Genomic DNA, 25,920 nt, shown 5'->3' with positions numbered 1-25,920 from the left:
CAACTACATATCTCCCTGGTCATCGGATCCCCCAGGCGAAATATTATAGGTGTTTTGTCGAACGCACGGCATCGCTGTGGGAGTCTACGTTTGCGGTGAAGGTACACTTGTAGAAATATTTTACTCGTGCATTTACACACCGACCGGTTTAGCCCCTGCACAGGTGTCCGCACTAATAAGCAATGCCCTAAACGACCTTTGACGTGCACGGAACGAATTCGACGGTGTGTGCTTTCGGAATGCCAACACTTACCCTCCACACAGCCAACAATCCATACAACTGAATATTGGAAGACAGTGTTGCTCATCTCGAAAGCCGCCGCTCAAGAGAGGGCAGTCACCGGGCTGCGGAGTACGCCCCAGCGCAAGGGATTGCGTCTTGATTGCCCTGGTTGTCAGATCTGTCCCTGATAGCTCTACATAAGCCGAGCTATGTTGTTTTTCTGCGGTTCGCAACCGGATAGAAGAAAGAGATCATTCAAAGAACAGCTATAGCGCAAAACACACCATCGAATTCGTTCCATGTACCTCGAGGGTCGTCTATCGCATTCCTTTTTCGTGCGGGTGTGCGTACATTGGCCAAACCGGTCAGTGTGTAAATATACAGTCAAAAGGTTTACATAAGCATGCACTGGCCGTAGATTTAGGCTTCCACGTAGCGACGGATTGCCGGAGGTGCGGTTACTGCGCTGTGTTCGACAAAACAGCTGTAACATTCCGCTACATGGAGATCAGATGACTATGGAGATATTTCAGGCATACGAAATAAGGAATCAGCAGTACATATGTGTCAGCAAAAAAATATGTTGCATTACACGACAGTGAATTTTTATAACTTGATCAGTGAACCACGTGCTTTTTTTTTCCTTTGTGATTTTGTCTTTCGAAATTTTTAACCAGTGCGCAGGTACGATATTTCAAACATAATGCTCGTCTTTTCGATATAAATTTCAATATATTGTTCTGCAGTTATTCTTTGTGATGTTGCTCTTGCTTTCTTTTGTGCTGCCCACATTTCACTGTGTACTGCAACCAACTCGCCGAAATTTCTGTTCTCTCACGAAAATTTCGCAAGCTGCGCTTTTAAAAACAATTACAGAATGCCGCATCATTTTTTGAGGATATATGCGTCCTGGTTTATTTGTTATTTATAATGTTCGAGCAAGCTGAACTATCAAAGATGAGATACTCTGATGAGGTAATCTGATTTGTGGAACGTGCAAAATATAAACTTGGACGAATTATTTTGTTACAAAATAAAGCAGTCAGAGTCAGTGCTATGTGGTATGCTCAGCCCACAAGCAAGTACTCTTTATTAAAACTGCGTAATTATAGTAAGTAATTCATAAAACGACCCGTTACACCACGAACGCTTCACGTTCTTCGACAGCAACAGCAATGTTTTGCGTGCTGTGATTTCCATTTTGATACAGTGAGTTGCTTGTCGAGCTTGTCGCACGCGATGTATCGCTATGGCAGGCAGCGGCTGCTGAAAACTCTACTGGTGTGTCCGTTTCAGGGTGCCGACCGCAGTCCTCCATGGGATCCCTGGATTCCGAGCAGCGGCAACGAAGCCCCTCCACCGCTTTCATAGCAGATGGAAACGGTGACTCCCAGGTTGCGCGGTTCTACCAGGATCGAACAGTATTCCTCACCGGAGGAACCGGCTTCATTGGGAAGGTAGGCGTCCACTCCTCTGTATGCTTTCTCGATCTGCTCCTGCCGTGCGCGCATTTTATGCGAGTTTTACCATCAAACCAGTGAAGAATAGTTATGACTGCTATGAATGAGGAAGGATGAAGCTGAAAGCTTGACCCTCCACGATGCGACGTGAATTTGGGGCGACGTGAGGACAACCTCCCGCACAGGGACCTTCCCATAAAGAGCTTTCGGTGTAAAATAGCGAAAAGAACAGAGTTCCCATGCAACAAGAATAGAGTTCCCAAGCAAGTCCGGTAGCAGGCGTGGGACGACACTACAGTGGACACTGTAAGCACGGCAGCTCTGCCTCTCTGAGGAGTTTGTGACATTGCCTCTGTGAGAAGTCGTTACGCTCCACATGCAAGCGCTCGTTGCCTTAGTTGGGAATAGTAGGAGATATGTCAGTCAGCCGTGGTCTGAGAAGTGAACCTCCGCCTCGATGAGAAGATGGCATGGCTGCCTGAATACGCAGGCAGTGAAGGCAAGAAATGTGACTAGTGTGGCTTGAGCTGAAGTGCACAGGCAAAAGAGCACCCACACCGAACACATTTCCCCCTCTCTGCGAACACTCACCCATTAGACGCCTTGGATTTGAGATAAGTCGTCAAACAGTGACGCCGTTGGAGCCTTCGACACATCTATGGTGAGTGTCACGAAAGCAGAGACCACCCGGCGCCCCCATCTAGTGATGTTGAACTGTCGACTAAACCAGGGATGTTCCGCCGACATCGTGACAGGGGATTCACAAGGTGCAAGATAGTACGGATATATGGGCCCGAGATGCGAGTCCATCTACAGACGCGCGCAGAGCAGAGAGAGAAACGCAACAGCCACTGAGGAGCCGATCAGCGGTGAAAATGATATTTTTATTTTGCGTGTTTCGTGCCGAGAAGGCCGGTGCTGCAAACGTAAGCATCCTAAAAAAAAAAAAAAGTAGGCGGTTTAGCACGGCCAAGCGCGAAATATCGTGCAGTAGCACTATATAGTTACGGTGGGTACTTAAGGTCCTTATCTATTAAATGCCCTTTTCTGCCATTTAAACTGCGCGTGCTCTCTTCCACTCATTTAAGTGTCCGCGCGTGCAGCGCAACGGCTAAGGACCGAACAATTGCTTGCAACGTGTGGTATGTGATCGTAGCTAAGGCAGCGCGCCAGGTGTGTACATTAGCCAGGCCTTCACCCAGGTGAAGGCCTGGCTAATGTACACACCTGGCTGATTGCCCACCACAACCCAGCGGGTAGCTGGGCCGCCTGCCACTAAACAAACTTCGGGGATGTACGTATGCCCGAAATCGGAAAACGCGCCTAGCAGGGCTACCGCACTAAAACATCCGTTGGTTGCAGAGTGGCAACAGAGCGTAGATGTTCACGGCACCGCTGGAAGTAAAAAAAAAGAATGTCAGTCGATTTGGGTAATTAGGCCAAATGGGGATATGTGCGCTAGCATGACGTCAATTGTCGATTGTAGCTAAGACTTAATAGGTGGTACCAGGCTACCAACTAATTACCACCCAAACTTCTTCCGTTTAGCTACTGTGCAAACATCATTCGAATCGCGTTCTTCTCCTAACCGCTTCTGCTTAGCTCTGTGGGCTTAAGGGCGGTTCCGCCTGATTAGCGCACCATCTTCTCGCCTGGTTACCACGGGTCACACCCTGCCAAGTAAGCCACCCGGGGGGCAGGTGGGCAGTTGCGCAGTAGCACAAGGCAGGTGCTATGGCAGGTGTTGCCACAGATGGGACTTGGGTTGCTTTGGTGGGGTTGCGACCCAGGTTGCTCTTCCGGAACAGCCTGTCACGATTAAATGGGCTGCCGCCTTACACGATGGGCAGGTGAGCAGCCTGCCACAAAACGGTCTTCATACAAACAAACACACAACGTCCAAGTGCGAGTAATGACCACTGTAAGTGCTAGCGCACTGAAATCTCTACAACGGCCATCTCCGTACTTTGAGCGAATCCCTCGGAGTTACTGTAAGACGACCAAAGTGCGGTGCCCTAATCGACAGTGAAGAAATCAACAAGACCATGACTACCGTGGACCAGCAATATCCTTACAGGTGTCGAAGCAAAAAAAAAAAAACGCATTTTGCAAGGGATTTTATTAGGAACAGTTTTCGATTTTGCTGTCTTATTGGCTGTCAGACGATATCATATATAACTAAAGATGATTTTGTGAAGTCTTTCCAAACGAGTATCTTCTGTAGAAAGTTGTTGCCTAAATTCAATCATTCAGAGTTTGCGCCAGTCTGCGACATATATGTTCATTTAAATGCTGCTCTATAGTAACCATTTTGTATTCGTTTTTTGCACCCCTGTTTCAGGTTCTCCTGGAAAAGCTTCTGCGGTCTTGTCCCGGCTTGAAGCGAGTCTACCTCCTTATACGCACCAAGCGCGGAGAGGAGCCACAGGCGAGGCTGGCAACAATGCTCGGTTCACAGGTGACATTCGTTCACGATTACTCGGGGGGTAGTGTATCTGTTGCTGCACGAATCGCTTGTGCTAACATAGTTGCTGCGACACTCTTATGCCTTCAGTCCCACGCTACGATAAGCTGCGCGGCCAGCGAATGCGCAGTAACCGGCATATCACATTCTAGAGGCGCTACTGCCGACGCATGCTTTTCTGCAGCGGCAGCGCAGCGGCGCCAGACGGTGACTGAAAGTTTTACCAAATTTTGTTTAAATTCCTTTCCGTATTCGCCCTCCGTTCCACCCGTCGACAGTTTACCGACCTACGGTGGCCGCACAAGCAAAACGCCCACCCTGCTGCAGAATGGCCGTGAAGAGGTAGTCAGTTTGGACCAATTCAAGCCGGCGCACTTGGAGACCCAGATTCAGTGTCTCGCTGCTGAGCCTGTCTTTGACAGCACACCGTCCACAGGATATGACACCCTGTATCCCCGCCCGCGCCGCCGGCGCTCTGTTCGAATTCGGCTTTTAGTCCAGGAGCTGGGGCGTGGGCACATGACGTCATAATCAAGACCTACTAAACTACAGACCTGCACATATGGCGGGGTCCTATGGAGCAGCGTGCGCCAACTTTTGTTAGCTTATTGGGCGTTGAGGGCGCTCGGTTGACCTGATCGTCTGCTGTAATCATCATCATCGTTTGCCAATTTGAGCAAGATATTTAATACATTTGTTTCGTCTTCCTCTGCTATCTCAACATCAGCATTAAAAATATCCATAATAACGACTTTATTCGCTCTGGAAGAGTATAAAAAACGTCTTCCTTTTTATCCGCTTTCTTTTCGTCAGCACCACCGTGCCTAGCATAGATAAATGGATGATAATGATTACGTGGACAAACGACAAAACTGCGTTGTTTGAAATAAAATGATGGAGGAGGCCATTTTCTCAACAGGTATATATTAGCGCCACGCCGCCCGTAATGTTTCTACCCTAGCGGCAAAAGGCATGAACTAGAACATGCGCGCTGGAGAAGGGCCAAGTGTGCAGGTCTGTAGTTCAGTAGGTCTTGGTCATAATACGGTAGCTCGGTTCTAGCCTCGCTACGTGTCGGTAGGTGGGTAGGAAAGACTTTTATTGCTCTAGAAAGGTGCTAGTAGCAGACGAGAAAGAAGAGGTCCATCTTCCTTCTTCTCACAGGGTCGGTGCCCCGGCAATTTCCTCACTGGCGTCCCAGAAACCTCCTCGCAGCGCCGCCTCTCCTCCTCCGCTCTTTTCTCCCTTCTCCTCTTTTTTTCTTTCACGGCTGTTGCGCTCTTCGGTCTATTCCTCCGGCGAGTCTGCGTCCACGCACCGCCGCCGCGAATCTGCGCGTCTTCTGGACCTGGTCAGCGCGCCTCTCAATGTGCTGACGCATGAACACGTAGGTGGTGGTGGAAACGTTTATTGCCAATGATGTAAATCGTAGGGGGCGCCTGGTTTGCATGATTACGAGAATTGGTCTGGGTATCGGGCATGCAGCAGTACTGGGTATTGAGCAGTCCGGGTTTGTAGTTGTCGCCAATGTGCAGCCTGCGCTATGGTGAGGGACGGAGCGGGGGGTGCGTATTCCCTTCTTTTGTCTCGGTAATACGAGAGAATATCACGGAAGGAGACCAGGTAGTGCGCGGGCCGCGGGCGAACGGACCGTCGTGTGAATCGCCCTTTAACGCCATTTTAAGTACGTGCGCAGTCGCCTTCTTTGCGCGAGGAACGTGCCGGCCACACAAATGGCTCGAAGGGCAACGCGAAAATCGCGAGCCGGCCGCCCTAGAAGCTCGCCAGGAGCAGAACAGCTGTGAAAGACAATACGAGCAGAATCGCTTTATTAAGGCGAAAGCCTTTAATGCCTCATACTGTCGTGAGCAGGGAATGCACTACCTGGTCTCCTTCCGTGATATTCTCTCGTATTACCGAGACAAAAGAAGGGAATACGCACCCCCCGCTCCGTCCCTCACCATAGCGCAGGCTGCACATTGGCGACAACTACAAACCCGGACTGCTCAATACCCAATACTGCTGCATGCCCGATACCCAGACCAATGCTCGTAATCATGCAAACTTTTGCGGCAAACCAGGCGCCCCCTACGATTTACATCATTGGCAATAAACGTTTCCACCACCACCTACGTGTTCATGCGTCAGCACATTGAGAGGCGCGCTGACCAGGTCCAGAAGACGCGCAGATTCGCGGCGGCGGTGCGCGGAGGCAGACTCGCCGGAGGAATAGACCGAAGAGCGCAACAGCCGTGAAAGAAAAAAAGAGGAGAAGGAAGAAAAGAGCGGAGGAGGAGAGGCGGCGCTGCGAGGAGGTTTCTGGGACGCCAGTGAGGAAATTGCCGGTGCCCCTATTCCAGGGCTCCGCTGAGCTTCGCTGCTCGTTGGGCGTGCTGGATCAGACCTTGTTGGCAACCCAGATCGCCGCTGGAGAGCCGGCTCTCCCACTGTTCTGCACTCGGGTCTTTGCGAAAGTTGTTGTTTTTACTGCATTCCCACGTGTCGGACTCTTCACACCCAAGCCTTGCGCCCACACAAGGGATTCTCATATTTCAACGCGCAGCACTTAAGCGCCCGTTCGTGGATTGCGCGCCTTCGTCGGCGTTGTCGGTGTAACACGCCACCTGACAACCGTGGCAGGTAGTAGCAGAGCGAAACGCCACCTGCCATGGCGAGAGCGGAGGTATGGACAACGGGAAGGTGGCAGCGTAACACATAATCTTCCTGCGGTGGTAGTTGGCGTGTAGAATAAGGTCGACGTCTCTTAAGGCGGCTGCGCATGGCTTATAGACGTTTTCAGCATACCAAAGACGTATACCGGTTTACCGGACGCCTCCCGCGCACGCAAACTGAAATGCGTGCGCCCAGACGTGCGAATACGTGTGCGCACGAGGCGTCCGGTGAGCCGGGATACGTCTCCTGTAGCATGTCTCCGGTATGCTAAAAGTGTCTAATAACGAAGCACATGCAGACGGTGTAGAACTTAGTCCTGTCACTGCGGAAGAATTGTTGGCTGCCCAGAACGCTTAGCGACACATATGGCCAACAGACTTGAACGCAAGCAGGCTCAATGCTAGTAAATACGTTTACGTACTTGAGAGCATCGTCCTCCGCAATTTTTTTTTGCCTCAATTTTTTTCCCTCTTGTTTTACGACAGGAAGGTCGACATCTGAACTTAGCAGTATCTGTCCGGACGTCCTGAGCGCCGCGAAAAGCAAAGCTGTGCCTCATATATATGCCGGCACACTGCAATACAAACTGCACTTCGGATTCGCTGCTTCATGACATTGGCATTCTCGCAGCAGTGCAGCTGCTCTCCGATGTGAAGCAATGGGAGCATTTTCACAGAAATTGGAGCGCATGTGTGACGTTTCAGTGTCGTTTGGCAGCGGGGAATGCTGTGTATTTGAGCTGAAGTTCACCTGTGTCAGTGATAGTTTTGTATAAACAGTGTCGTTTGGCAGCGGGTAATGCTGTGTATTTGAGCTGAAGTTCACCTGTGTCAGTGATAGTTTTGTTATAGGCGTTCAATACGATATTAAAAGAGTCTGATTGCACTGACGCAGCCGGCATTTTTATCAGTTTTTATCTGATTTAGTAGTACAGAAGGCAAAATATACAAAGGACTGGCTTAAACGCGTGTGGCTATCTCTTTATGCGCTGCCAGTGTATCTAGCACGAAGCTTAAGTATTTATTTCACATTGATGTTGCGCTTGTCGAGTACTGCGTACTATGTTTGTGAGTTGCGCATTTATTCTGTAGCAAAGCGTGTTCGTGGCTTACGGTTACTTTCAGAAAGGAAGAGAAGGTCGATAAATCGGTCGCTAAAACACTTCTTTCAAGCACATTTTGCCTATTCGTTGCACCATAGGCGAATACGTTTATGTTCGTTTGTATTCGGGAGCACAACACGACAGGTTGTCTCGCAGAGCAAAACACGAGGGAACGCTGTTGATCGCAGTAGATGTTTGACTCGTTTCGGTCGCGACATGCTTCCTATTAATTCTTGCGGCAAGTTTACTGCGATGTCCTGGTTGCTTGAACAAAGCAAGTAAATGAACATCGAGCCTCAGACTTCCGGTCTCTATCCTTTGCAGAAGGCTCGCTCGAGACTCACGGAACTCCATGCACGAAAACCTAGCGATTGATGAAACAAAGGAACCGATTGAAGCAACGCACAGAATTTCACTGCTGTTTCTTTCTTCGCGCGTAGCAATTTATTTATTTTGTTTGCACCATTAATGCGTTAATTATCCTAAGTGGAGCTAAGTTTGTTAAACGAACTTGATGCCCGAAGCATTCAGCGTATGTACATGTATATGCATGTCTTCTTGCACAGTCATAGTGGAACCTAACAGAATACTTTCTTCGAACATTCATTTGGATTACATGCAGGGTCAGAGAATCATGCATAGCTTATTTCGTTGTCGGTTCGCCGCTGGTGCCCGGTGTTAAATGAAACAGCCAGTGAACGTCGAGTCATCATAAGTTCGAGGCTGAAGTTCAGCAAGGCTAAAATCAAAGTGTAAGCTGTTTTGGGACACCTGTTGCAGCACTGTATAGCCACCTGCTTCCCGCCCGACCTACGTCTTCTTTCGTAGGTTTTCGAACGCCTCAAGCAAGATCAGCCCAGTGCTCTTGAGAAAGTGACGGCAGTACCAGGAGACATTGCGCTTCCGAACCTTGGACTTAGCACGTCAGACTGGAACACTTTAATCGAAGAAGTCTCTGTCATTTTCCACTCAGCTGCGACCGTCAAGTTCAATGAGCCCCTGAAGTGAGTAAATGGAAAACCTATAAGACTTGTAGTCTTTCTGTGGGTGTTCCAAAGTCTCAGTGATAGAAAAAATGCTGCCTAGAGTGTTACGGAGTGGCGACTTGAGAGTAAAAAAAACTTGTCTGAGTCATCGCCTAAATCAACCCAGCAACTATAGCCGGTGTCCTTCCGGAAAGCACCCGCGAGCCGACCCGCTTGTAAAAATATCCATTGTAAAAAAAAAAAAAATCACTAGACAGTCTAGGGAGTATCTCTCGAAATATTTGCAAGGGATGTCTCAGGCCCGCAGGGCAACTTGGGTGCGAAGCAGGGCTGTAAATACTGACTCTGGCGGTGAAAATGAGACATCAGGAAATATACAGATGTGGCTGAGCTAGTCCTGCCGGCTTCAGTCATGTTGTTTTGTCTCCTTTGCGCTGCTATTCCAGCGTGAACATGTACCAACTTGCTCAACTTCGCGCACAGCTATGCAGCCATAATGCAGAACAAAATGCGATAGCAACTGCGAAAGTGCCTCAATATGTCCTCGGCGTTCATTTTGTGCATGATTCCTCGGTTGGCCAACGAGACTTGCAGTGTACTCTCAGCAGGACTGAACTGTGGTAATACTGTATTTCAGAGTGGCATACCAGCTAAACGTCCTGGGTACACGGCGTGTTTTGGACCTCTGCAAGCAAATTCCGAACCTCTGCGTAAGTTGCTACAAGCTTTGGAATCAAATTTTTCAGTCCAGTCAATTTTTATGGCGTTTCCACCATGATAATCCGTTACTATAGTGCTAGCATCTTGATTCCTATTGCACTTCCTCGGTTACTGGATTCGTAACTTTGTTTCCTTCTAGGCTTTTGTTCACGTGTCAACAGCATACGCCAACTGTGAGATGAGTGGAGAAGTGCACGAGGTGATATACCAACCATGTGTGGACATCGAAAAAGTTACCGCAGCTGCTCGGTGAGTATGCCTCGCTACGCTTCTCTCGCTTAAGTTTAGCCCTCTTAAGTATTGCTTTTAGGGTGTGACTGTGTCACGTATTTTAATTTTTTTTTATGGTTTATTGGTTTACTGGGGTTTAACGTCCCGAAGCAACTGAAGCTATGAGGGACGCCGTAGTCAAGGGCTCCGGAAATTTCGACCACCTGGGGTTCTTTAACGTGCACTGACAGCGCACAGTACACGAGCCGCTAGAATTTCGCCTTCATCGAAATTCGGCCCCCGCAGCCGGGATCGAACCCGCGTCTTTCGGGTCAGCAGCCGGGCAACGTAACCACTGAGCCACCGCGGCGGGGCTATTTTTTGTTTTTTAAGTACGCGACGGGCAGGCTGCAGTGAATGGCTTTTGCTATGAGTGTTGGACCAGCCGCATGCAGTAACCAGTCATGGGGTGTGGGGATGTAGAACAGGTGTGCATCAGACGCGGTCTATCAAGGTCTCTCACTTCTTCACATACGGCGGCCATCCGGTGTAATAGGTGCAGGGAGCGAAGCGGGAGAGGAGGAGAACGAAAGGCGAGGATGAGTGGCCATTTGACGAGCAGCAGGCAGGAGAGGAGTAAATACTCTCAAACATTGTGCATTGCCCGCGCTCCTCTACTTTTTCCATCGTCCTGTGGGCTGTCAAGAGAGCGCTCGGAGCAACGTCCGGCTGCGTGGCCACCAGTAAAATGCGTGCTTACGTCGCTATACCTGTACAAAAGCTGCAAGGTCGTGCGCGACGCCATTTTCCTCTGGAGAGCAATTTATGGCCGGCAGTGGGAAAAATGAATTAAAACTGGAAAAAATGCCGAACTTTTGTACGCGCCGCGTGCTGTGCTCAGGTCTCAGTGCGGGTGCGACGTGTTTCAGTTTCACCAATTTCCCGCCGACCCCGAGTTGCGTCGGCTGTGAACGTTTTTGGCGAACAGAAAATACTTCATGTCAACAAGACAAAGACGCGCGTGGTCAGCACACTCAACGCAAAGAAAACCCCCAGTCTGTGCTTAAAGGGACATTGAAGGGGAATGCCAACTCAGGCTAAACTGATAGGCTGATGTCACGTGATAGCAAATATGTTATTTTTATTGTAAAAAAAAGCTTTTACACGCAAGAAAGTATGTAAAAGCGGAGCAAACGTGGCGCAGCCACATGCGGATTTCTTGCGACTGCAGCTGGTGGGGTATTTAAGTGCTTTCGCAAGGAACGCTTCATCGCTGTCAACGGGCAATTACCGTCGAAATACGAGGAATGCGGCGCGGTGGGCTTAGCCAAGAATGCCAAGGCCTCATAATTAAAACAGCGCAAGACGGACGACTGAGCGAAAGGCTAGACGCAAGAACGAGCGTGCGCCCCTATTCGGCTGACACCACGTCAACCATACACATTTGCTGGACGCCAGGACTCGTTCCATTTCCGGGTAACTAGCGTACTGATGCTGTAGCCCGAGTAATTGCCCTCCGGGACCTGGAAGGAAAGTGTACAGTCTCGCTGACCCCCACAGACCACTAGTGCAACAAGGGAAGCGCACACTCCACCAATAAAGAACCACAGTAACATGATACCGAAAGACGGGGGGGGGGGGGGGGGGGGGCTATATTACAAAAGAAGCAGAGTCAAATACCTACCTCAACACATATCCATCATCCTAGCGGATGCCACTATTCGGCTACCGTTCCAAACACATGCGTTCCCCAATTTAAGCCACAAATACCTCTCAACCCCACCCTGGACGCATGCCGGTGCTGTAAGAATTAAACTTTCAGCATATCGTTTCTATTGGGAGTTTTCACACCCCCAGGGCTCAGAACCACCCTTCCCCAAATCGACGTACACCGACTGGGAGGCCACCCTGAGCAGCTCCGACCCGAAGGAACAGCTTTGGCGTATCCAAAAAGCCAGGACAATCTGGGAAGCCAACGATGGTCCGGACTGAGGGCAGTGATGAGGCCAAGCGTCACGAACATCATCCATGTTCTCTGCGCAGTGGAAAGGCGGATATGCTTTGAGATGTTCTGAAATATATTTGAGAAGTATCACATGCACACGCCATCACCTCTCATTTGGCTCACTAAAGAAAAAAAATTAACTGACTATCTCTAGGTCGAGAGTAGATGCAAGCATGAGACGCTCTGCAGGGAAGGCGTACCGTAATCTAGGATGGCTTATTAATGCTGATAGCCGCACCGGCGCTCACCACATGCCGAAGAAGAGGGGATGGTGCCAGCACGGGCTACACAGAACAACTGAGGCATTCGCTGCGTCCGGACGCCGCCATCACTGCCTCCGCCGACCACCTCGTCAAAAACAACAAATTAGAGCTGGTTACTTGTCGTGCAAGAGGCAGCGATGGCGTAGAAGTAGAGCATCAGCCTCGCGTGCAAGTGGACTGGGGCTCGAATTCCGATGTCGCGCAATTCTCCACCGGGTTAGAAAAGAAAAAAAAAATAGAGGAATTATTAACGACAGGGTCGCAGCCGTCGTAATTAGGCTTAATAAGAGGTACACGCTGAAGGTGCTACAGGCCTACGCGCCTGCATCTAGCTATGATGACCAGATCGTTGGAAGCTTTAATGAGGACGTTGAATTAGCAGTCAGCAAAGTAAAAGCACAGTACACTCTACTGATGGGGGACTTCAATACCAAGGTAGGGAAAAAGCACGCTGGAGACCAGGCAGTAGGTGACTATGGCATAAATTCTAGGAATAGCAGGGGAGAGTTATTAGTAGAGTTCGCAGATAGAAATAATTTGCGGATCATGAATACCTTCTTCCACAAAGGAGGAAGCCGGAAATGGACGTGAAAGAGCCCCAATGGTGAGACAAAAAGGAAATAGACTTCATACTATGCGTTCACCCTGGCATCGTGCGGGGTGTGGAGGTCCTCGGAAAGGTGTGTTACAGCGACCACGGGATGGTAAGGTCTGAAATTAGCCTACAGTTGAAGAGGGAACGGAAGAAACTATTGAAGCATAAGCCCATATACGAGTTAGCGATTAGAGGGAAAGTAGATGAATTCAGGATATCATTGCAGAACAGCTTTTCGGCTTTGGCTGAGGACGATGACCGTAATGTTCAAATAATTAATAATCTTAAAGCTATCATAACGGAATGCGCAGCAGAAGTAGGTGGTAGGTTGCTTTGACAGGATACCGGCAAGCTATCTCAGGAGACGAAAGATCGGATTAAGAAACGCCAAAGCATGAAGGGGTATAACCCCACAGACAGAACAGAACTAGCAAAGCTATCAAAGTTAATCAATAAGCGTAAGATAGCCGGCATAAGGAAGTTTACTATGGGGAGAATCGCGCATGCTCTAACGAACGGAGGTAGCCTAAAATCGGTGAAGAGGAAACTAAGCATCGGCAAAAACCAGATGTATTAGTGAAGAGACAAAGAGGGCAATGCCATTACCAATATGAATAAGATAGTTAAGGTAACCAAAGAGTTCTACACAGATCTATATAGTAGCCAGTGTAATCAGGGCGTTGATGAGAGAGGTGTAATGAAAACGGTGCTACGAACGAGGACAAAAATAGAACACAAACGACAGGACCAGCGCCACTACAGACTGGCAGGTTGAGACGGCGATCAGGTTAACGTACAAAGTGATGGGATCGGTGCGAAAAGTTCAGTGAATGAATGAGCCCAATGTAGAATACATTTGCTCAAGCAAAACTCTTGCTTGGGCTTGTTGGTTCATGCCAGCCCAACTAGCCCAAGCAGGAGTTTTACTTCGAGAGTTTTAGTCAATTGGAAGGTTAGCGGAAAGGCTTGGAGTTAAAACGTGGAGAGCGCGGCAAGCTGTAGTCAAAGGGTGTTTATAAGAGACAAGACGTGGACTTGGGTGCAGCATGTAACGCTCAGAACAAGTAACCACTGTCCCGTTAATATAACAGAGTGACGCGGAAATTTGGGCGAGTTGGTAAGTATTCATGATTTTGTTCACAGCGCAACAAGAACGGGAAAGACGAAAGACGAAAGAGTAACACAAACAAGCGCTGACTATCAACTAGTTTTTATTGAAGAACAGGAGGGGTATATATAGAAACACTTATGAAGCACACAGACGTTTTCTGGAAGGCACGTGGGAGTTCAGATACCTCAATTCCCTCTCGGATAAGGCAATGGAAGGGCTGCTGATACATAAACTGCCTTTCTGGTGAATATAAAAGGCCTCCATTAAATTCTCGCGTGTGACCTTATCACCGTGTCGGAACAGGATGCGCGTGTTCTTATAATCGGGTACGCATCTGCATTCATTGCACAGAAACGTAGACTGTGCAAGGGGGTCACCTCTTGCCCTCCTTTTTGCATGAGCTTTCATATGCTCGCATTGGCAGTTCCTGCAATGGGCGCCTGTGTGGGAAAGGGGTTCATGTTTCCTCGTATTCTCATGCTCCAACAGGCGCTTATTCACACACCTGCCGGTTTGGCCGATGTACATAGCACCGCATGAAAAGGGGACCTGGTACACCACACCCACTTCGCAGGGTGCTGCCGGGGACAAATGCCGCACCTGGCAGGCACCCCTCTTGCCTTCTAGCCTCTGGCTGATCTGGCTTTCCCGTTCTTGTTGCGCTGTGAACAAAATCATGAGTATAACAGAGTGGACTAGAAAGCAAGGAAAATGCAGCCACGGACCACGGACAGGGCAAGTTCTCTTGAGGAGATGAGATTAGAGGTTTGCGGGTTAGTCTGACGCCATTCATGACAAAAATTTAGAGAAAATTGAGGAGATGCACGTAGTTTATGTGCTGGCTTGATAAGTAAAATGAGTGAAGAATGACGAAATTTCTGCAGGTGTACTGATGACAATTCCATAAGAAATGGGGATGAGTTCCTGTTTGGAATGCCCAACACTTACACCCTGACCAAACGCTTGGCAGAATTACTGCTGCGGGACGAACATGGATCCACTCCTGTCGCTATAGTGCGGCCTTCCATAGTCACTGCTTCCTGGAAGGAGCCCTTCCCGGTAAGGCAACATGGTGTTTATGACACACTGATTGAGTGATTATTTCATTCTTATGCTCGAAATATGCTAACTGCATGACGCAAGATTAAGTGGAGGCCTACGAATTAACGTCGGCCTCTCCGGTTTTCTTAACGTGCCCCAAAATTAGTACACGATTGTTGTGCCATTCCACCTCCACTGGGTAAGACGACACGGCCGGAAAAAAATGCGACCTAAAGTGCGGTGAGGCGAAAGCCATAAGCGCGGTGTTGCTGCTTGTGTCACTGATGTGTGGTTAAGACGTTAAGCTTCGTCTCTAAGAGTGGAACGCGACATCGTCTTGCAACGCTGCCAGGGAGTTCACAGAACGTCATCTCCCATTCAGCTGTACGTTTGCTCGTCGGTAAATTGGTTTTTGAGCAAAGGAAATGTATCTGTCTCGCATGTCTCGGTGGACACCTGAACCTCGCCGTAACGGGAAGGGAGGAAGATGGGAATGAACGAAGACTCCGTATTCACTAGACGCGCCTTTGTTCATTCCAAACCATCGACCAGGACCAGATGGATTCAGTGCGGCATTTTATAAAGAATTTAAGCACGAAATTGCCCCAGTGCTGTGTACAATTTTCAATGAAGCCTATGAAATAAACGTATTGCCTCCGTCTTTTGGGATCTCCCATACAGTGCTCATACCTAAAACGGATGATATAGAGAAATTACAATTGGTTACAGCGTATTGACCCATAGCACTCACTAATGTGGACTACAAAATTTTTATGAAGGTATTGGCGCGTAGACTGCAGACAGTGATATCGGATATTGTTGGACCCCACCAGACATGTGGAATCAAAGGGCGCTCAATTTTTTTCCAACATTCACAAAGCGCGCAGTGTGCTTGAAAGCTGTGACGACATCAATGGGCGAGTAGCGATGCTTCAGATTGATCTCGAAAAGGCATTTGATTGTGTTTCCCATGAAATTTTGCTTACCGTTTTAGACCATGTGAACGTCGGTTCAGTTATCCGTAAGGGTGTAGCCCTGGCGTATCGAAACTGCACGACGAGACTGATTGTTAACAAGAGTCTGGGGGCCCCCATTAGCGTGCAGCGTTCGATGCGTCAGGGCTGCCCCCTCAGCCCTCTCTTGTTTTGTATTTACATCGAAACGCTGTGCATGAAAATCATAGAAAACAATTGTATTAATGGCTTTAGGTTACTAGCAGCTGAAGTTAAGCTGCTGGCCTATGCAGATGACGTTGCAGTATTTACGGTTGATCAGGGGAGCATAAGTGAAGCTGTCGGGTGTGTACGCGCGTTCAGCGAAGTCACAGGTAGCAGGGTTAACTGGTCCAAGTGCCTTGGGCTCTGGCATGGATGGTGGCCATCCCACCCGGACCATTTCGCCAACGTACCGTGGGCGACGACCCCGGGCAAGTATTTGGGCGTTCCGCTCGATGCTTATCGCGATAGCGAGGAGTATTGGACAGAGCAAACTAAAGACGCACGTGACCGAGCTGGGAAATGGAAAGGCACCAGCCTTTCAATTTTCGCCAGAGCTACAGTCTGCAATCTTTTTTTTATTAGCAAACTCTGGTATGTGATGCAGGTTTTGCATTGCTCGCGTGTGAACGTTCAGAAGCTCCACAGGATTTTTGCAGTTTTCATATGAGCGTCCGAATGGGAACGTTGTAGCAGAACGAACCTGTTCCGGCGGGTAAAAGACGGGGGGCTAGGGCTAGGGCACCTCTTTTTAAGGCAGCTGGTGAACCGTTTTTTGTTTTTTCGCGACGTCACAGACCCGTTCTTGCGCACCGTGTGCCAAGTGAAGCTGCGGCGATTGCTGCCGGAGTTTGTGGTATCCACAGAAGAGCTCTCTGGTGGAACTTTTGGTTACTGCAAAGAGATTGTAGCAAGCGTTCGGTTTCTTTCGGCACGTTTTTCCACCGATTATTTGTGGAAAAGTAAAATGAATAAGTTGTACAATGATCTTTGTGATATTGTTTTCCCAGAGCCCATGTACAGGGCCTTGTACAGTGGAGGCCCGGGAGGGGATGTTTTAAAAAGGGTGAAGAAAATGCAGGTGCCACCAGGAGTAAAGACTTTCTTTTTTAAGTTACACACCGGGACGTTACCAGTTAAAAAGTTTCTAGGGGGAAAGGATTTCTTTTTACCGTGGGGATCGAACTGCTTAATTTGTAAACAGCCTGAAACAATAGACCATGTTTTTTTGCATTGCTGGGAAGGGGTTTATTTTTGGGACGTGTAACAAAGGACCATAAAGAAAGAGCTACCACTTGACGCGCACGGAATTCGCTATTTAAACACTGATAATGAGGATGGGGCACCTTTTGATCTCATAATGCTCTTGGGCCGCCACTGTATATGGCTCTCCAGAATGGCAGGCTACCATTGTGACAAAGACGCGCGACCGGCCCGAATTTATTTTCGGGAAAGCATGGACTGGTTTCTTGCAATCCAAAAAGCAGCTGCGGAGCCTCCCGAGTGGCTCTCAAGACTAGAGCCGTTGTGTATGTTGCGGGAATTTTAAGCTGACGAAGCCAGTCTCGTGCTGGCTGACCACGACAGTGTCGTATGTATATAGCGTTATGTGTATTTTTGTTGAGCAATGTCATGAGCCAAAGCCAGGCAATAAAGAAAAAAAAAGCTGGAATGGCAGAGTGGTTAGCGTGCTCATCTCGCACTCTGGAGGCCCTGGTTCGATTCCCTAACTCGACCAATTTTCTTCTCGGTTTTATTTATTTATCTGGTCTGACTAGAAAGGTTAATTAGGCCATTTGGTTAATTAACTAAACTCAGTCCCACTTACAAGGAGCATCACTATACCATCCCTTTAATTGGTTGCATGGTTACTAGCCAAAGTACTACTAGCCGTCTGAAATTCGCGCAATGTGACGTCACGACCATTTCGACCAATTGAAAAGCGTGACATTTTTGTCGAGAACTCCTGCTTACATCGATAAGGCATTAAAGGCTTCCGCCTTAATAAAGCTCTACAGCTTTCGTGCTCAGCGTCAAAACCGTTGAGCGAACGCTGTATTACTGCGGAAACGTACCCCAGCACTGGCCCGTATGGGTCGCCATGAGGGATAACGCGACGTGATATTGCCATAGTGTTCGCTGCCGAAATACCTGAAAACGCATTTTTCAACTTTGCCATTAGTACATGACGTGCTGCCATCTGCGATGCGTGCACTGCGCTTAAGAGGGACCTAATCTTAACTGTTCAATTTGTTTATTTTTTATTTGAAGGGCTGGATAGACAACTTGTCAGCTCTCACTGGCCTTATTGCTTCGGTAAGTATTGATCAGATACATCAACATTTCTACTCACCTGCTTAATGTAATGATACTGGGCGATTTCAACCAGCGCTTGGAAGAAAAAGGACAAATACAAGGCACAGACACAGTACAGGCCAGCACCAACGAACGTTCTCTGCGCTGTATCCTTTTCCTTTTTGACGTTTTTTTTTCTTTTCCTCTCAGTTTACGATGAAGCCGCTAGCCCTTGAAATTCTATTTGACAGTGGCGCTTACGAATGCAGCAAATCATGGCGTTCTTACCAGCGAAGTACTCTGTCATGTACAACAGTAAAACCTGTGAACTCTGTATACTGTAGGTAGGCACTGGCCTGCTGCCGTCAATGATGGTGAAAAAGGACTGCATAGGTGACTACATTCCTGTGGACATCGTCGCCAACACGCTCATATGCGTCGCCTGGCAAACCGCCATTGCAAGGTTAGCTCCATGCTTAATTCTGGACGACCAGTCCCGCAGTGGTGGGTGTATGACGTTTCGGAACACGAGCGGGCCTATTTCTGACATGTAAAACAAAAAGCCGAAAGGTCGTTTTTGTCTTTATATGTGAAATAGGGGCTCGTAGGGGTCCGGAAACCTCATCTATGTTACTTTTATCCTTCAATTACGCGAATTCCTGCAGTCTCATCCTATCGTGCCTTTTGCTAACTGGACGGTCGTTCTTCGAGCCCTGCAGTAATGTGAAGCACTTGTTTTACCTCTTCTCGCGGCACTCTAAGCCATCCACACCTTGCTAGGCTTTTTTTCGCACCATAGAGAAGGGAACCCGAGACAGAGCTCTCTACCTTTCTTACCACGAATTCTGCCATCTCTCTTGCTCTGCCCCCTCTTGCTGTGTAGGACTGACCTTTAATAGTTTAATGCGCTTAGCTGGTAAGGGCGCGAATTACCGAAGTGTGACCTGCGAGTTGCCCTTGCACAGGCCGGAGCACGTGAGAGTGTACCACTGTGGCAGTGGCGCCTCTAAAAGCCAGACGTGGGGCGACATGACAACTGCAGTGCAGGAGGCCATTCTTCAGCACCCAATGCCTGACGTGGCCCGCTACCCAAAGTTCGCGGCGACGAGTAGTCATATATGGTACAACGCAAATCTCTGGTGCCTGCACTACCTGCCTGCGTTCGTTGGAGACCTGGCGCTGCAGCTGATGGGAAAGAAGCCAAGGTTAGTACCCTGCTATATGGCCGGCGAACTTCGCTGCAATGTCTGCCGGTCAGAAGGCCGGTCTGCTGGCAGAAAGTCTGCTGGTCAGAAAGAAATGCTAGCGACGTCATGGTAAACATGACGCAGCGTGACCTTATTAATGAGCTAGGTGCTTATTATCTACTGGGGACATAATGGTACTAATGTAGGTTTTATTGGATGTCATTACTAACACGAAGAATGCTTCCTAGAGAACATGCCATGGTTGTGAAAATAAACCGGGTACGATATGGCCGAAAAAAGGAAGCACATCCTGGAGGAAAACGATTTTTAGTGCCCAAGCGCAACTGGCCCAGGCGTATTGCAGTCCGCTAGTCAGAATTCCCGCTCACCGGGGCCTTACTGCGCAGACTTCAAAACAGAGTTCGTGACTTGCAAACTCATTGAGGAAGTCGAGTGGCTGGCTTGTGGAACACATATTCACATCACAAGAATAAACGCTGAAAAATGGGGGATGGGGGGAAAATTGGGGCTTGCCTGCCAGCGCTGTCGAAACTCTTGTAAGCACGTTACATGGTAGATTAACTGGTAAGGAAAAATTGGCCGTGGCTTAGCTCAGCTATGCCAGAATATACATAGCGAGAGGTACGGTATATCCCTGGTTACGTCTAGTTGTTTTGCTTATCGTCATGGCTACGTGTTAGACATTAAATACGAGACATGTTATGAAGGCGGCACGTGTTATTCAATAGACTGCCAGAAAGATGGCGGCCGCACAGCGTCTGCCTCGCTCTCCTTGGCCGCCATGGCAGTGTGTTTCACGCATGCGCAGTAGCACGGCGCGCCAGCTGTGTGTGGCGCTTGCGCAGACTCTCTCTCTCTCTGTCGAAGACGAGCGGCGTCGGCAACTGTGACGTCACTTGGCCGCTCCTCTCGGTAGGAGGCGAGGGGCGGTGCGCACGGCGCACCAGCTGCGCGGCTGTGACATCACTCGGCTCCTCGCGCATGCGCACAAGTGGCACCGAAGGCCCACAGCGAAAAGGCCAGACTGCGGGTACTGTAGCTCTCGCTACAAAATCTCGCAGGGCGCCAGAATGACGATAAAACGTGGCGCGGGGACTGTGGCGCCATCTGGGTGAAGTGACGCAAATGAACAACAACGTAAAAAACAAGGAAAGCCGCGGATTATTAAATCACAATTACACACTAAGATGCGTTGCGAAAGAGAAAAGAAATTTACACTCGCAGGAAGATATCCGCACTCCGTTCCTATTTCGTGGAGTCTTGAAACATAGATCTTAGTTATAGTAAAACGACATGAGTGTAGTGACCCAGCGAACTGCAATCAGGTTATGAAAGGCTCATGGCACTTGCGAACAAGCATTATGCTGTCGCAAGCAATATGAGAGGAAAGAACATATTCGCATAAAATTTGGAACTTGCTGTTTATTTACTCTTGATCTTTCTTTATCTATACCAACTGCACGCCCTTTGTTTGGGTCATTTGTAATGCTCCTAAAGTGTGGGTTTTTAGCCTCGCGTGATTGTCTGCAATTTTTTTTCAACCTTATTGTTTTGCAGGTTTATACAACGCTACCAAAAGGTTCGCAGACGGATGGATATTGTACAGTACTTTACAACTCACGGCTGGCTGTTCAGGTCAAATAATGTCAAAGGGCTCGCCAGCGACCTTTCACTACCCGACAAGAAGGCAAGTTAAAGATATGCTCTTTGATCCCGAAGGCAAGCGAATTCATTATCTAATAATATTTAGGGCCTGAGGTAGAAAATGGATGGGCGATGAAAGTTCTCAGCACGAGTCTTTTACCACAATAGTCAATAAGTTAGTACTGGTTGTTCACTTCAGGCTAGGCATTGGTGTGTGATGTAAAGTGATGATTTGAGCGATGACAATAAATCCTCTAACAGTAAGCATTGAGTTCGTACCATCAGCGCTTTTTATTAGAGCTAGTATTCTTTTAGAAGACACTTTAAATTTAAAACATTCTTTCTGGTCTCCATTCGCATTTGCAGTGCAGCTACGTCAGAATAGTCCGGGAGTAAGTGAATCTATGTTATGCCATCACAGATATACGTCACGCCACGGCGATGTTAACTTTACCACATTCACTTAAGAAGACGAAACTGCGTCGTGGACTCAAAAGAGGAAGCCTTACTTTGCAGTTGTTCAGCGTTGACGTACAGGACATGGACTGGAGACCATACTGGGATCAATACGTGCTGGGAATTCGCAAGTACATCTTCAAGGGCGAGGATCACAGCCTCCCTGACGCACGGAGACAGCTGAAATGGTAAGGGCATTTGCCACTGACATAAGCCCCTGACCGATTTCAGCAAGCATGCTTAAGTCGGTCAGAAAACATGAACTCTTTGCAGAGCATCCCCTGACATGATAGAGGGCGAAAATTGTAACATAAAACAGACCTGAGCAGAAAGTCAACACCCACATAGCATCGACCCAGAAAGATGTTTATTGCAGAAAAGAATCGATTCTTATTGCTCACGTGTTAACAAGTGCCAATCGATCTTAGACTCAGTAAGCTGCCCTAATACGCCAAATTTTCTAGGCTCATCACAAGCAGCACACAGTTCACGAAAGAAAGAGCCAATAAACGCCAAGTGTCAACCGACTGACATGTTGCGCTGTGGCCTAAGTCACCGCTCACGCAAGTAGAGGTTCTCATCTATATCAACTGCGTTCGCACCGCAACCTCCCGTCACTGTGCTGCCGTGTTTACCTGATTGCTGGTGCATAAGAGATAATCTGCGAGTTGAAGGTGCAGTTACAGTGGCGCATAAAGGCTATTAAATTTACCTTCGCAGCATTTTCGCAAAGTGACGTGCATGACTAGCGTGTGCATTTGTATGGCATTCAGTCTGCAATGAACTAGAAGTAGGGGTAGTGAAAAAAGGGATAGTTGCGGCGCCAAGCCAGAAATGTCGACTGGTGACAGGGGCACCACGAAAAAATTATAGGCGTTGGTGTGGTACTACCGAGCAACGCGAAATGCGACGTCTAGTTCTAATATTGCTGCATATTCTTTGCGAGAAAGTTCACTGAAGGCAATAGCGCTTTCATAATAAAACTGAAGCCGTCTACGACATGCGGTTAAGCCACGAGCGGGTGTAGGCCCAACCCACTTGTGTTCGTGTGCGCGATGTTGCACAACGCCCCAAGCGCCTGAAGACAGCAGACTCCTGGCCCGCTAGGACAACCACTGCCCTTAATTTTGCACCTGTAGTACTCCTAGCAGGCTCGTAACCAGGGCAGCAAAGTGACCTGGATCCTCCCCCACGAACTACAGCTCCTAACAGTGCTCTCATTGGCCATGCACTGCTCAACACAAAGCCGGTGCTTTAGGCCGGTCTCGATGCCAGGAGTGCTTCGTCAAGTGGCGCCCCCGTGCAGAGCGGTAAGGCGCGGAACACGAGAAAGTAGGGGGGGGGGGGGGGGGGGGGCTCTATTACTTTTGCTCAAGATAGTGCCTTGTGTCTAAAAACTCTTTCTCACGTCGCCATTGAACAAGTTGAACAAGGACTCATTTTTTCATGTGTATACTAATTCTGGAACGGGTGAAAAAGTCCCGCTTTGAACAGTGTCGCGTTGGCGAGCTGCACGACCAAAGGATTGAACGGCGCACATGTCAACCCTTGCCACGAGATATTACCTTAATCCGAGCGTGCAGTCATATTGTTACGCACTAGAAGACGATGAAGCACGCAGTGGCGCGGGCAAGAGCGCTGATGCTAGGCCGGTAGCCATATGAGGATCTTCAGTGGTGGTCCAAAATTGAAAGTGACTTTATGAGAGGAACTGCCTTTTTGATCCTCAAATACTTATGTCCTTATGTGCTGGTCATGTAAAAGCACTGCCGGAGAGAGTCCAGTGGTATGCTGTGAGGATTGGCTCTGTAGATTCCCATGTACTCTACAACATCGTCCTTTACTGAGTGCTACTCAAATGTGTCCAACTGAATGCATGATTTGAGCATGCGGTTTGACTTTTCAACCTGTCCATTTGCATGAGGGTGATACACAGCCTAAAAAATGCGCTTTATTCCTCTGTCTTGAAGAAATGACTGAAATTCTAGGGATGTGAACTGCGGTCCATGATCTGAGATCATTTCCACAGGGTAGCCTTCCCGTGCCAGTACCGACAGGAGGAAGTCCAGAACATTATGGGATGACACATCCCTGCAGAAAGGAACTTCTGACCGTTTGGAATAGTAATCAACTACTGATATGAGAAACCGACAGTCTGCTGATGCATGCTCAAACGGGCCAATAATGTCAATTGCTATCTTACTCCACGGTCTGTCTGGAAAGGGCACTGGCTGCAGTGCAGTGCACTGCTTTTTGACACTTTTGTCTGCGGCTTGGCAGAGCATGCAGCTGCGGGTAGCCGACAACCTGTTTATCCAGACCTGGCCGCTAATACTTTTCCTGAAGACGTTGCTTGGTCTTCAGGATTGCCAGGTGCAAATTCACGGGCTAGCTGAACGAACTAGCTCTGAGCTTCGCTGGAACCACAACGCGGTGCGAGCGCTTAAGCAGGCCATCTGCTACTGACAGTTGCTTGCGCACTTCATCGTAACGACTCACTTAAGCTGGCAACCTTTTCTTGGCTGGCCATGATGCCTGACCAAAATAAGCAAGCTCATGGAGCTTGCAATCATCGGCTGTAGCAAATTGGAGGTCATTGATGTGAACTGAAGATGATATTATATACACTATTTCCTTTTCAGTTTGAAGGCTACCATCCTTATCTGGGGTAGGTAGCCAGCACTAGGCGTCTCCTGTCTTAATGTATTCCCCACGTCCGTATTGAACTGTTAAGTTGTGACGTGGCAGGCCAGCAGTCCACTTAGTAATGCAAAGCGGTCACTATCTATCCTGTGCGTTGTGTCGAATGCAATGTTACTAAGACCTAGTGATCCGTTACTAAAGTAACGGGCCGCCATCCCGACAGCACATGACGAATGCGTTGAACTTTTTTATTTAATTTCTCGTGTTCAACAAAAGTTATGTTCGGGCCGAATTTAGAAAAAAAAAGATTCTTTCCACACTTTACATGACGTAAATTTTCGTTAGGCTACAAGCAGTTATAACCGAAATAGTTGGCCCCCACCAAACGTGTGGGATTAAAGGACGATCTATTTTTCAGAACATCCATAAAGCAAGAAGTATGCTCGAATGCTGTGATGCTACACATGCATGTGTTGCATTACTGCAGTTGGACGTGTCACATAGCATTCCGTTCAGTATCTTAGACTACATTGACAACTGGTACCGAGCAAATAAAGAAAATGAAAAGAAAAACAAGAAAAAAAATCTAACAGCTGCACGTCTGTGAGAGTCGACGAAGCTAAAACTCGAACAGAAAGAAAAACATTTTTGGAACTTCAGAAATAGAAAGTAAGAGAGAGAAAATAGTAACATACAGTACTATCAACAAGACAAAAGGGAAAGGAAAACAATGCAAAAATTGAATACGTTGCGAAGCGTTAGAGCTGGAGATGAATCAATGAGGGCACGCTGGGCTTCGATAGGCCCGCCAGCCACACTTTCCGCGTTGTCTTTCGCAGGCTCTACGCAGTGCACTTGTTCTTACACCTTCCGCTCCTCATCCTGGTGTCGCGACTACTGACGACGGAGACAGCATGGGAACTGGGTGACTCCACGATGACGACGGTCACGAGACTGTGGAAAACACTGCTCGCCTTGTGGCCTCTATGATAACCGCTTTTGCAAGAAAAGGTCTCACGGGTCGCCTCGGCTTCGAGCTTCATTCTGGAGAGCTTCTGGTCTTATAGTCGGAATAAAAAGATGCCCAGGCTTAGCTTGGTTAAGCCAAGAATGCGTTGCATATTGCGCGGTCTTTTTGCGCGAGGTATTGCTTGGCGGCACTCGATTTTCTCAGCAGCTTTTCCTCCGTGACGTATGGATGGATGGATGGATGGATGGATAGGAGCGCCCCCTTTGAAACGGGGCGGTGGCAACCGCCACCATGCTCAGGCGTCCTTTTTTTTCCTTTTATTTTTTCCTTTTGTTTTCTTTTTAATTTTTTTTTCACGTGGGTTGGTGACGTCACGTCACGTGGTTTGGTGGCTGCCCGGCCGCGCCCAAGTCAATGATAGATGACTACTTGACCAGCAAGGGGGCCAAAGCATCACACTGTTCACTGCTCAGTGATTTACCGTCAAACCGACGGAGCTGTGAAACTGTGGCTGGAGCAGCAGCAACTTCGTCTGGTGCGTCCGCAACCAAAGCCACCGAAGACCGGCTAACTCAGCTACACGTGGCAGTCTTCAAGGTAGCCGGCAAAACCACAGGTTGCAGAGAATAACTGATGGCCTAAAGCTGTGCGGCGCCCTGGGACACTGACACCAGGCAATTCGGAACCAAAATAAGTTTCTCGGTGCCAGTTAGAATAGAGAGGCGCCACTGTAGCATCAAAAGTATCGGAAGCACGGCTGGGGAACGAAACTGGGACGCTCATCATACACAACTGGGGCACACTGGCATCCTTGGATATGCAAAACATATCCTTACGAGCTGACGGCTCCTAGGAA

At 48.5% G+C, this 25,920-nt stretch overlaps 1 protein-coding gene across 1 annotated transcript; it reads left to right on the top strand.

Annotated features, from left to right (window-relative positions):
- Window positions 1-1,524: 1,524 nt before the first annotated feature.
- LOC149372657 (fatty acyl-CoA reductase 1-like) lies at window positions 1,525-25,084 on the top strand. Its single transcript, XM_089567214.1, has 12 exons — window positions 1,525-1,680; window positions 4,025-4,141; window positions 8,751-8,926; window positions 9,546-9,618; window positions 9,768-9,877; window positions 14,697-14,871; window positions 18,120-18,164; window positions 18,488-18,606; window positions 19,109-19,348; window positions 20,909-21,038; window positions 21,512-21,639; window positions 24,934-25,084. The coding sequence occupies exons 1-12, from the start codon at window positions 1,540-1,542 to the stop codon at window positions 25,082-25,084; spliced, it is 1,605 nt and encodes a 534-aa protein (XP_089423340.1). The 5' UTR covers window positions 1,525-1,539.
- Window positions 25,085-25,920: the final 836 nt, after the last annotated feature.

Source organism: Amblyomma mixtum, chromosome 1 (genome assembly GCF_055824585.1).
Source record: "Amblyomma mixtum isolate Tamu chromosome 1, ASM5582458v1, whole genome shotgun sequence".
Taxonomy (NCBI): domain Eukaryota; kingdom Metazoa; phylum Arthropoda; class Arachnida; order Ixodida; family Ixodidae; genus Amblyomma; species Amblyomma mixtum.
The sequence above is the reverse complement of the archived record's forward strand: the minus strand, read 5'-3'. Positions and strand labels throughout refer to the sequence as shown.

What these genes read in the sequence shown, in the direction of transcription:
- LOC149372657 (XM_089567214.1), top strand. Translation starts at nt 1,540, where the DNA reads ATGGGATCCCTGGATTCCGAGCAGCGGCAACGAAGCCCCTCCACCGCT. An exon ending in GAACCGGCTTCATTGGGAAG is followed by an intron (nt 1,681 to 4,024) that starts GTAGGCGTCCAC and finishes CCCCTGTTTCAG; the next exon opens with GTTCTCCTGGAAAAGCTTCT. An exon ending in TTTCACTACCCGACAAGAAG is followed by an intron (nt 21,039 to 21,511) that starts GCAAGTTAAAGA and finishes CTTACTTTGCAG; the next exon opens with TTGTTCAGCGTTGACGTACA.